This window comes from Fundulus heteroclitus, chromosome 17, assembly GCF_011125445.2.
Source record: "Fundulus heteroclitus isolate FHET01 chromosome 17, MU-UCD_Fhet_4.1, whole genome shotgun sequence".
NCBI lineage: Eukaryota > Metazoa > Chordata > Actinopteri > Cyprinodontiformes > Fundulidae > Fundulus > Fundulus heteroclitus.
In genome coordinates, this window is record NC_046377.1 from 9,098,902 (window position 1) to 9,110,932 (window position 12,031).

At 38.2% G+C, this 12,031-nt stretch overlaps 1 protein-coding gene across 2 annotated transcripts; it reads left to right on the plus strand.

Moving 5' to 3' along the window:
• The first annotated feature begins 8 nt into the window (after positions 1-8).
• On the plus strand, positions 9-8,926 carry nrcama (neuronal cell adhesion molecule a). Of its 2 annotated transcripts, XM_036148925.1 has the most exons (4): positions 9-1,481; positions 1,571-1,649; positions 2,255-2,266; positions 4,698-8,926. In XM_036148925.1, exons 1-4 carry the CDS (start codon positions 1,295-1,297, stop codon positions 4,930-4,932), a joined length of 513 nt encoding a protein of 170 aa, XP_036004818.1. In that variant the 5' UTR covers positions 9-1,294; the 3' UTR covers positions 4,933-8,926. The 2 variants fall into 2 exon arrangements, with proteins under 2 accessions (XP_036004818.1, XP_036004819.1); XM_036148926.1 differs by lacking the exon at positions 2,255-2,266 and having other exon boundaries at positions 15-1,481.
• The last annotated feature ends 3,105 nt before the right edge of the window (positions 8,927-12,031 follow it).

Genomic DNA, 12,031 nt, shown 5'->3' on the forward strand with positions numbered 1-12,031 from the left:
AAGCATAAAACAATATTCTAAACTGAGTAAATATCTTAAAACATGTTGCTTGGTGGTTCTTCTCCATTATATTTATCTGTTGTCTTCTACTGTTGAAATTCATTTTAAATGCAATAGTTTTTTTTTATACAACTTGTCTTCTGAATGTATTCATTAAATTCTAAACTTTTTACTTTTCTGTTAGCAATATGAAAGCGTAAGAAATACACTTCAAGAAAAAAAAGAACAAAACAAATAAATGGCAGGAAATATAATCTGCCTAATGCATGTGTCATTATTCATTACTCTAATATCCATTGTTTTCCATTGAGTGTTCATTTCACCTGATTCTTTTGTTTAGTGTTTAAAGAAATAATGCACGTAGAGCCGTTTTAAAATTTAATTCCAAAGTTCAAAGTCTCTGTTAACTTACATTTTTCTCTGCATGAAAAGAACCATCCCAATGTTTAAGGATCCCGGTTTCATCGTTAACGTACAGAGATGCACCAAGTTTTCGTCGCAGATTTCTGATCTCCGGTTTGATTAAGCTTTGACCCGCTAACACAGACTTTTAAACACTTCGGTTTATCTTCAGTAACTTTAATTAACAGCATTCCAAATGATTTTCTCACTGTCTTCATCCTGTGAGCTCCCAGTAAATATGTGTGACAGTGGCAGGAGTGATGTCACACAGTGTGTGTGTGGGAAGGACATTTTTACGCATTTTTGTAGAATTTTTCACTATCAGTGCAGTTAGCATTATTAATTGAAAACATCATGCTTTGTGTGTATTTCATGGAAAACGTGGTGCTTTATCTTAGCTCTGAGACGTCCAAAAGGATTTAAACATTTCTAAATCTAGCATGTTCCATTACAAACAGACGTTGAAAGCTCTAAAGGATGAAACAAAGCACCTTGTAGTATGACTAGCCTTTGTGTTGTTGGTTAAATGGTCGCTCTCTGTTTAAATAAAGCCACCTGGATGAAAAGGGGACATTTTAATGTAGAAAGTAACCTCTTTTAAATATTTAATGTTTTTGGTGCTTTTTCTGACTTCATTTTAAACCCCTAACTGTTTCAGAAACTAGTTGAATTTGAGCCTCCATCTCTCAGTTATAGCTTCAACACTGAAGATTGTTGTAGGCGCAGTCTGTTTGCTCTTAGGAGTGGTGCATGTGCCAAATGGAAGAATGTCACATATTTAACCAGACAGCTATCAGCCGGTGTCACTCAAGCTGATAATCAGCCGATTCCAGATCTCCAGCCCCATTGCTTGGTGCATCTCGTCAAATTTACTCTTTGTTTGATTGTCCTCATGATTCCCTTTTGCTTTGTTTCCCATTCCTGTCTCTCTGGGTCTTTGTCTCCAGCTGTGCCCAATCGGCAAGTAGATATTGCTACGCAGGGCTGGTTTATCGGACTGATGTGCGCCATCGCTCTTCTGATCTTGGTTCTTCTCATTGTGTGTTTCATCAAGAGAAACAAAGGTGGCAAATATCCAGGTAAAGCAGAGTTTGCAGCAGTATACAGTCTGAGTGCGGGGTACACGGAAGAATACACATTTACAGGCTCCTCATTGTGTGATCTGCAGTGAAAGAGAAAGAGGATGCTCACCAAGACCCAGAGATCCAACCTATGAAGGAGGACGACGGAACATTCGGAGAGTACAGGTGAGATTTAACAAGTGGCTTCAGTGGACTAAAACGTTTATTTAATTTAATCTTGATTTGGCTATTTGTATGTAAAACATGATATCAGGTTACAGAGACACTCCCCCTCACCTGGCTCCATTTTCAAACGCTCCATGGAGGCAAGGCAAAATTTACACTACGCTTCGTTTACCCACTCACCATTTCATTCTCCATCTAATCTCCAAAGGTTTTGATTAATCCAAAGCAATTTAGCTTATAACAAGTAATATATAGTAATGCATACTAATTCAAAAATGTTCAAACTAATACATTAGGTTTTTAGTTAGATCACCTGATTTAGCAATTGTAATTAAGAATTTTGATATAATGAATAAGTTGTAGTTTAAGGTATATTAATATTAATGATTTAGAGGTATAGTAATACAATTTGGTTTATTTTCTAGTTTATATTTGCATGCTTATATATATATATATATATATATATATATATATATATATATATATATATATATATATATATATATATATATATATATTGTATGGTATAAAAACTCATATGAATTATCCATGGAGTGCTGTTTATGTAAACTTGCATTTTTATTTTTCTGCTCTGTGGGGTTTAGGTCAATGGAGAGGTAAGACATGCAATAAAACCAGCATGCACTTTATGCAACCCTTGGTTGCTTTTAATCACTTTCTAACCTTAGTGGATCTAATTGTGGGGACAAGCAACATGAGCTTATCTGGTTATCACAGACCCAATTTATACCTGGCATTAATATGACAGTCACGTTAGGTTATACCTCATGGCTTACATTTATTTAATTTGAACAATAGTGTTGAAAATGAAGAAATTATTGCCCTTAAAGACTGCTTAAGTAACATTGTTTGCAGTTTTTTTTTTCCCCGTAAAAAATAAAATCCTGTTTATGTAATGGATTTAAAAAGAAAGGTTAAAACCCCCCTTAATGAATTGTGGAAATGTTAGAAAACTCCCAATATGCATTAACTGAGATACAGCACCTTTATAGGCATCCCCAGGTCAAAATCTGTAAAAAGAGTTAAAAAACGTACATCTTTTACTACAGCTGCATCATTTCATATTTGTTTTTCATAATAATGATTTATGTCTTCTCTGAAGTATAAATCTAATGTGACTGTTGCCTAGCCATCCTTCAAAGCGGTATAAACCTTTGATCATCATTAGTTGCAAGAAACTGCTATTTACCTAAATTTGAGGAGAGCGGGCCAGCTTAGGTGCATAATCATCTGAGTCGTACCTGTTTTAGTTTAGCTCAGGAGAAGGTTGTATTTACAACGTTATGCCAAATCATATTAGATCTTTTTCACCAATCAGATCTAAGCTTTTCTAAATATACTTACACTGCATCTCCTAAAGTTAATACCATGTGTAACTGGGTCTGTATTACATTATTAAATTGATTAACAAAAAATGTAATTGCTTCTACTTAGTTTACCCTCATTATTTTAACAAATAGAGGCAGTTTTTCATTTTAAACTTACTTTTATGGAAAACCTTAAGGCTGTGTTGACATTCTCTTTGAAAGGCTTGCATAAAAAAGAAAGATTAGCTTATGGAGTTCCTACTTGAAATGCAGCATCAAAACAGACTTTCTGATTGCATTTTGGATTGCTGCATGTTACCTGCTGGCATATTGACTAATGTATTATCCAGGTATATTGCAACAAGCTGAGCAGCACGCACTTGCAAATTCCTCTCCAGCAGTGCACAGGCTTCAAGCACTGCAGCATTAATGCAACATTTAATACTATTATTTAGCTGAGCTGCTCCACTGCACAAGTACAGCAACATGATACACACAACTTTTGTTTTTGTGCAGTAAACGTTCACATCATTCTTTGCGTGTTCATAATTAGGCATGGGCTGGTTTAACTGATAGATGGATAAATAGACAGATAGAAACTTGAAATCTGGATATTCCAATGACAGAAAAGTTCCTTCAAGTCAGAATTCTGAGCTTAAAATCCAATATGGCTGCCTTTACTATAAAGTAAGCGATAGCCACTTTAAAACACAACCTAGTTGCGATTTTTTTTCTCCGTAACCTTCATGCCATTGTACTTTACAACCTCCTTTGTTGACTATGTAACTTGTTTGACATGGAGAGACTTACATCATCATTAGGTTGTATTGCCAATAGTAGTTAGTTTGTTTACTGAGCATGTCACTGGGCACATCCTCCTGATTTAAGATAATGGAACACATAAAAAATGTGTTCCATTCCAAATAAATGTTCTACAGTTTCAAAGTTATGAAGTAAATGCAACACACCTTAAGTAGCCAGGAGCACTTGTTCAATTTCAGGTTCCCTGTCGACTGCTTCAGTTTGTAGGAGTTCTAAAAACTAACTTCCCATATGATATTTCTGATCACTGTGTCTAAATAACTAAACTTTTTGGTTGTTGATGCTCAGTAGCTACATCTACATCATCTGGTCATATTTAGCTGGAAATTGAGAACCACCATTCTACAGTAAACATGCTTTCTGCAAGTCTACCCCATCCAAAACAGCAATGGAAGTCAAACAAGGTGATAGCTAGTTAATAGAAGCTTTTCCACTTTGCTAAGCAGTCAGTTTAACCAACAGACATGCTAAAGTTTATATCTTGTTGCCAATATTTGTTTCAACACATCATATTAAAAATAGTGGGTTTATTCGCCGAATTTGGATGAAAGGTTTGGTAAATTCCTTTCCCTCAGTGACGCCAACAGCTGACAGTTAGCAGTAATAGTAGATTTATGCTGCAAAAACAATATAGTGGTAAAAAGTCCATGTTTAAGACAGTAGTAAACCATACCTTACAAATTCAAAACTGACCCATGCCTAGTTGTAGTACACATCAAATTTGCTAAAAAACTGCTGCCATCTGCAGTAATTGCTACCACCACATTGCCCTTGTAACACTTGTGCAGTGGAAAAGCCAGACCGCGAATGTGTTTGAAGAGCCTCTTTGAATTTCTATAAATGGAATGAATTACTACTCAGTGAATCTCTGCTCCGTTATCTTTCCGACCTTCGACAGTGACACCGAGGACCACAAGCCGCTGAAGGGCAGCCGGACACCGTCCAACGGGACGGTGCGGCGCGACGAGAGTGACGACAGTTTAGTGGACTACGGGGAGGGCGGGGATGGACAGTTCAACGAGGACGGCTCCTTCATCGGCCAGTACAGCGGCAAGAAGGAGAAGGACACGCACGAGGGCAACGAGAGTTCGGAGGCGCCGTCGCCGGTCAACGCCATGAACTCTTTCGTCTAGCGGGAGCCCCCGCCGCCTGGCTGCAGCGGTTGCTACGGCCATCCCCCCCGTCACCCTGGCAAGTGTGACCATCCCTGTGGTGACAGTTGCTAAGGCGACCGCTGTTGCGGACACCCGCTTTTACCCCGTGGGGGCCGTCACGCCGGCGGGTCAAGGCTGCCTTGCACCAAGACTGCTGACACGTCCTCATCTCCACACCCGTCAGCCCCAGTCACACTGTGACCTCCCAGTGACCACACACTTAAGAATCCCCCACAACCATCGAAGAAAAGAAAAGAAGGACGTCTGGGATAGAAGAGACGGCGAGCAATGCAGAAAAGCAAACAGAATTTACCAGAGGGGGTTTTACCACTCAGACTGAACACGAGAGTGGCCAAGTGTGCGTTAGCGATCTTATTACAAACATATTAAATATAATAAATATATATATATATATATATATATATTTGATGGAAGTATGGCATATGACCCGCAGGCAGGCTAAATTAAGCAAATCGCATTCATAAGCATCTGCATGGAGCAAATTGTGAGTCTGTTAGGCCTTTTCTTTTCCTCTTGTCGTTTTATTTGCAGAGATATGCTGCGTCTTACACTGTATTTGGTGCACGCCTATGAGTCAGGGTGTTATTTTCTTATTTTCACAAGAGTGTTATATGGTCTTTGACACATAGAAAAAAAAACAAAATGACAGCAGTGGTATTGTGACCCCAGCTGTGAAACGTGTGACTCAGAGTAGAAGCTAGTAGATGTTTTAATTTGACTCCTTTTTTAATACAGAGGGACTTTTTGTACATGTGTGTTAGAGAAAAAAAAAAAAGGCTGTATGGATATCCAGGTCAGGTGTTGTCCAAACCTGGAAACGCAGAAGCAGAGAGCCAGCCTGTTGTTCCCCACCGGCAGCGCCTTGCTAAAGTACACATCTTTTTTTTTTTTCTCACGTTACAACCTTATACTTCAATACGTCTTGTTGAGATTTTAATGGAGAGACCAACACAAAGTGACTCATGATTAGATGGGGGGGGAAGTAAAATGAATGTTGCATGGTTTAAAACTATTTTTTCAAATAAAAGCCTAAGACATGCATTTGTATTCAGGGCACTTAGACAACACTTTGCTGGATCACATGAATCTGCATCCGCAGGCGCAAGTCTTTAAGGATTTATCCCTACTAGCTTTTCAAATCTTGAGCGTGAAACTATTCCTCACCCTTGGCTACTGCTGCAAGCAAAAAAAAAAAAAAAAAAAACCCAAAAAAAACAAAGTTTAGTTTTCATGTAGACCAAGAAGTTCAATAAGGGTTGGCCTTGCCTGTTGAAACAAATCTATTCCGCATCATGATGTTGCCGCCACCATGTCTCGTTGTGTGGATAGGGTTGTCCTGAAACGTGTGTCAGGTGTCTGGCCCCTATATGCAAACACACCGACTAAGTGATTATACATCAGTGGAGGGGCTTTCTTTAAAGGCATTAGAGTAAAAAGGGCAAAATACAGATATCTTGTATACCTTTCACTCTTATGCTTCCACTTTTGTGTTAGCTATATAAAGAAATCATTGACGTCTGAGGTTGTAATGTGCCAAAACACTCAAAAAACTAAACGTATGAAGACTTTTGCAAGGCACTGTATTTCCAAAAAGCCTGTTTGTAGCCTCATGGTTTCTGCCAGAATTTCTTTCATGTTGTATTAGCTCTGCATTATACCCTTACTGAACATTGATTGAACCAGAGTCACCGTCGAGTGCTTCCACCTAGAGCCATGTTCGCTGTGTAGACCCTGTCAGAACTCTCTCATCTCAACATTCATTTCACTGGCATTAATCCCCCAGATTTGTTTTGAATCTATACTTGCATAAATATTCCAATAGTATAACTTTACTAAGATTATTGATGGTAGTTTTGGGATATTTTATTTATATGGTGATGATCGCAAAGCTGTCAGCATGGTTTCTAGTGCCTTTGTAGAATACAGTTACCTAGATCCACAGTTCAATGCCTGTTATGCAGACCAAAACGTAAAAAAGCAAGGTGGCTGTAGAAAGCTTGATAAAGGACACCTCTTAAAGAAAGAGCCCTCATGGTGCAGCTGATGATTGTGACGTTTCTTGTAAGGAAATGTTACAAATTTTAACATTTTGCCAGCTACAAAAGAGTGAAAAATTAAAGGGAAACTTGGGCTGGTGTTGCCTGAGGTGAGTGAAAACACTTGGTTTCCCATTGATAGTTTATTCTAGGGTTCCTTAAAAGATACTCCTGTTTTCCACTGGTTGATCACTGAACCCAGTTACTGCAGCTCAAGTTCTTGAACATCTTTTGAAAGAACAATGTTCATCAAAGCTGTTCTGATTTTTTTTTTTTCAGAGTCAAAGTTTCTGCACATGGCTTCAAACAGAGTCAAAAAGATGTAACTGAAAGTTGCACAATGGCATCAGCTGCCCGGACTCTGCTTTAACAACGGACCCTACTCAGAAATTGGCAAATCAGAAGGAAGCTCGGGATTGTGCGTCCATTTTAAACGTCTCCACTCAACACATTCATCTAAAACCTAAACTAAAACTACTGCCAGCCTGCTCACCAGATAACTGCCAGTGTGAACCAGCTTCACCACCTTGTCTAGTCCCTATTGTAACCGTCACTATTGGGGGAAAAAGAAAGTTGGAGAATAACATTACCGAATGTGGATACAAGCGTATCTGTTCATGCAATGAAAAAATAGTGCTTGTTTCATTTCAGAGAGTGAATGCACTGGTGACTTTGATTTATGCATTTTTTTTGCTTACCTTCTGCAGTATATGTTATTAAGAGTGTGAGTCCAGGATTCAAGTGAAGCGCCGGCGTGAATGTTTGGGCGCACGAGCATGTGCGACACGTGCATGCCCCCCCCGTGAAACGGATGCGTGTGTGTTTGCGTGTGTACACTTAGGTATACACTGCTTTCTGTCGTTCCGATGTGCATCCTGAAGTCTGCTCCTTCTGGACACTGGAGCTTCCTTTTAATTTTTAAGGGTTTTCATGTCTTATCATAACTTGCATCAAGTTTTTAGGTTTCAACATGTGAGAACACCACGTGTAGATATATACATTTTCTGTTAATTGTAAATAACGGTTTGATTTGAGCGTAGATGTGTGATCAAGGTATAGTGGACAATCTGTTTTTTTTTTCGGCTTCTAGTTCTGGGGCGATCATACTTTCTATTTGTTGTCTCACAGGCCGGTGATTGTTACGCGCTCACCTGACGCCAACGTGCGTGCTCGTTTCTGCTTAGTTTCCTTTGCGACTTAATTGGCCGTTTCTCACCTACATTTCCGGAAATAATTGTCCGCTGTACCTTTTAAGATCAGAGTCGGGATAGGGGGAAGAAGTTAGACTGTGTGGAAAAAAAGACTACTTCTAGTTTTCACGCTTTGATTTGGTGTGGACCTTTTTATTTTTTTCATTTTATTTTTTACTATTATTATCGTCAGGTAAACATGTTTAGCCTACTGTATCGGGTATCACAGCTGATGATTTAACTTGTGACTGAGCTCTTGTGACACCTGTATTGTTTCTATTTCTGGCAGTTCATGCACATTTTCAGCATTTTTTTTGTATTTAATATATATAAATATTTAAAAAAAACAAAAAACAGCACATGGTTATGGGACTGTTATTTCAAATGAAACGCATCTAATCTAGGACAACCAGGCTGTCCTAAATTAGACGTCTTTTTAGGATTGTGGAAACAAAAGGAAAATACTACCAATTCGGATCTTAGAACAACGTGGCGTGGAAACACTAGTGCATTTGAGTGTGAATACCCTGGAAACAATGTTACTGACTGAAACAGTAGGATATACAGTATATGACAAATTATAACATTCTGGTTAATGTTGAAGCTACACGAGAAGCATGAAAGGCTGTTGAATGGTTTACTCTACAATATAATATTGCAAAAATATTTTGTAATTTAAATGAAGTAAAAAAAAAAGTGAATAAATGTTGGTTTCAGGATTTCAAATCAGTTCATTTATTGTTGTATCTTTGCTGCAGTGCAACATGCAAAAGTGTGTCATTTGGCTCCACCTAGTGTTTTACAATCTTAGCTATTAGATTTTTTTTTTTTTTTTAAAGGGACATAGTGCTTCCATTTCTTCCTTTTCAGATTGAAATTATTCAGTTGTGGTTCATTTAAAGTGGAGCTGCAATGCATTGGTCTGAATTCCTCGTTAATTTACCCCCTCCATTCCCCCTTTTCACCCCTGTTCTGAGGTACATTATCAGTCAAAAGTTTGGACTCACCTTTTCTTACAATGGTTTGTCTTTACTTGTATTACTACCTTTGGGAACTCCTTCGAGGCAGTTGGAAAATAATCTCAGGTGACTAACCTCATGAAGCTCATCGAGAGAAGGAAGAAAAGTCAAATTTCCAAGATGTTTTGAGTTATTTCACAATTTTGTGTTTAATGCATAAATCTATATACTTTTCAGTCATAATTTTGATGTCTTCACTATGTACTGTGTCTGCAATGTAGAAAGTCATAATAAGGCCATTAAAAGCCATTGAATGACAAAGGTGAGCCCAAGCTTTTGACTGGTAATGTGCGTCTGAGATCTGCTCGTTTTGGTGCTGTCTCTTTAAATCTGAAGGAGGGACTTCGCCCGTTTGGCCATTTTTGTGGTATGCTGGGGTGGTGGTGTATTGAACAACTGATCGTTTTGACTTGCGCACTTGTAGCTTAGGCATCCTTCAACTTGGACTACAAAATTAATCCAAGAAATAAAAATGGTGCATTTGCAAGATTGGTAAGCCGGAGGTCCATGACCTTGTTTAGCAACTTTAGAGCAAATGCTGTGGTGTAATTGTTCATAAAACACAATATAAAAGAAAGAAAAATGAGTGGCTTGAAAAATATGAACCAAACTGAATTTAATGATGTTAAAACGGCACCTGAACAGACTACATCAACATTTTATGCATTGCTGGAGACTCTAAGTACACAGCAAAATGCATTTATGGGCTAAAAAAAAGGGGATTTTGCATATGTCCCTTTTAAATATGGTTTCAGAAAACTCCATCAAAAGAAAACCTTAAAGCACCTTTGGTAAAGTATTTGAACCCCTTGAACATTTTGTTATGTTTCCTTTTCTATTTATATTTAGGGCTGGAGTTTGACTGGACCATTGTAACAAATGAGAATGCTTTGGTTTAAACCCTCTCATTGAAGCCCTGGCTGTTCGGTCAATGTTCTCCTGGTGAAAGGTGAATGTCAGGATAGATGACAGTCTTTTGCGTCTTCTAACATGGTTTGCTCCATCATTGCCCAACAGTTTCTCTTCCACAAAAGCTCAGATTTGTTGAGCACACAGAAGATGGATGTCATGTTTGCAGATTCTTCCACCTACACTGTGGATCTCTGCAGCTCCTTCAGAGCTACCGTTGGCCTTCTAGCTGCTTCTCCAATTAATTACCCTCCTCCCTATCCTGGGGTTTGGGCACAATCTCGCCATGCTTTTCTTTTTCAGGTGATGGAATGAGAAGTGTTCAGAAGAGGAGACGTGCTCTTAGATTCTCAAAATAAGGCGTAGGCCTTCAGAGGATGACAGCACTCATATTCACATCAAGTTAGCTGCACTGACTTTTATTCAGGGGCACTGGAAACTTAAAATCATGTGTTTTTTTCTTTTCTTTTTGTAACTCCAGAAAGGGGGGAGGGGGGGTCACATGCACAAACCTGCAAATGACCAGATTTGTATTATTAAAATCCATTTCACAAACCCATGCACTGTGACAGCGACTCCTAAAGTTAGGGCTACAATCCAAATGGTGGTCGTGAGTCAACATGTTTGGGACCTTGATACTATTTTAAATCACTCAAACTACATAAAAAAACATGATTGTTATACAGGGCAGGACAATATAGAAAAAAAGCATATCAATAAAATAGAAATCATATTGATCGATATTGATAATTATCAATTCGAAACATATGTTTTAAGTGTGGCCCTGACTATTTCATGCTGTTGCTTAGTGACCCATTTATAGGTAAAGAACGCACAAACACTAAATTCAAACTCAACCCTTTATTCAACAAAGTTTTTACCAAAACTGCAAGTTTAAAAAAAAAAAACAACAAAAAAAACAACAACAACAACACATGCTCTCTGAACTGTTTAAAGGGGGTTGAGCTTGGTCCCTGGGTCTGTGTTTGTGATTGGTTGGGAGGATATATTGTTACTGAATTATCGTCCAGCCCTAATGTGATAAAGTATTTTTGCTCCAAATTTTACAAAAAATAAAAATACAGCGTCTCCCAGCAGATAAAAGCAATATATTTTCCACCTATGTTGTCGCTAATGTCACAGTAGGCTTTTTTAACTGGCTTGGAGTTATACTTAACCAAAGGTCATGGTCCTAAGTCTCTTCTGCTCTTACTTTGTTGGTCAGATAGAACCTCAAAGGTTTGGGTACTATTACACTATAACAACGTTCCCAAGTTCTTGGGCTGAGAAACAGGACAACAAAACGAAAGGATGTCCACTGTACCTAACAGTAGGCGTTAGATACTTTTCCTCATTAATTTTTTGTTTTGTGCCTGACACACTTGGAGCATTTCTTTCTGAAAATCGTTTTCTCATCTGCCCAAAAAAACTGCTTGGGATGTAAATAGCTCATAAGGCAAGGCAAGGCAAGGCAAATTTATTTATATAGCACAATTCAGTACAGAGACAATGCAAAGTGCTTTACATGATTAAAATATAGGAATAAAAGTAAGTAGGGATAGAATGTAGAAACAAAGAAGAACATTAAAAACAGTAAAACAGTTTAACTGGAACATTCAAAGGCAATCCTAAACAAATGTGTTTTTAATCTCGATTTAAAGGAGCTCAGGCTTTCCGCACTTTTACAGTTTTCTGGAAGTTTGTTCCAGATAAGTGGAGCATAGGAACTAAATGCTCCTTCTCCTTGTTTAGTTCTGGTTCTAGGTATGCAGAGTAGGCTGGAGCCAGAAGACCTTAGTGGTCTGGAGGGTTGATTCACTGATAACAAGTCTGTGATGTATTTAGGTGCTAAGCCAATTAGGGATTTATAGACTAACAGAAGTATTTTAAAGTCTATTCTCTG

Coding starts and splice junctions, on each gene's coding strand:
- nrcama (XM_036148925.1), top strand. CDS start 1,295: ATGATTCCCTTTTGCTTTGTTTCCCATTCCTGTCTCTCTGGGTCTTTG. Junction 1,482..1,570: donor CAAAGGTGGCAAATATCCAG/GTAAAGCAGAGT, acceptor TGTGATCTGCAG/TGAAAGAGAAAGAGGATGCT.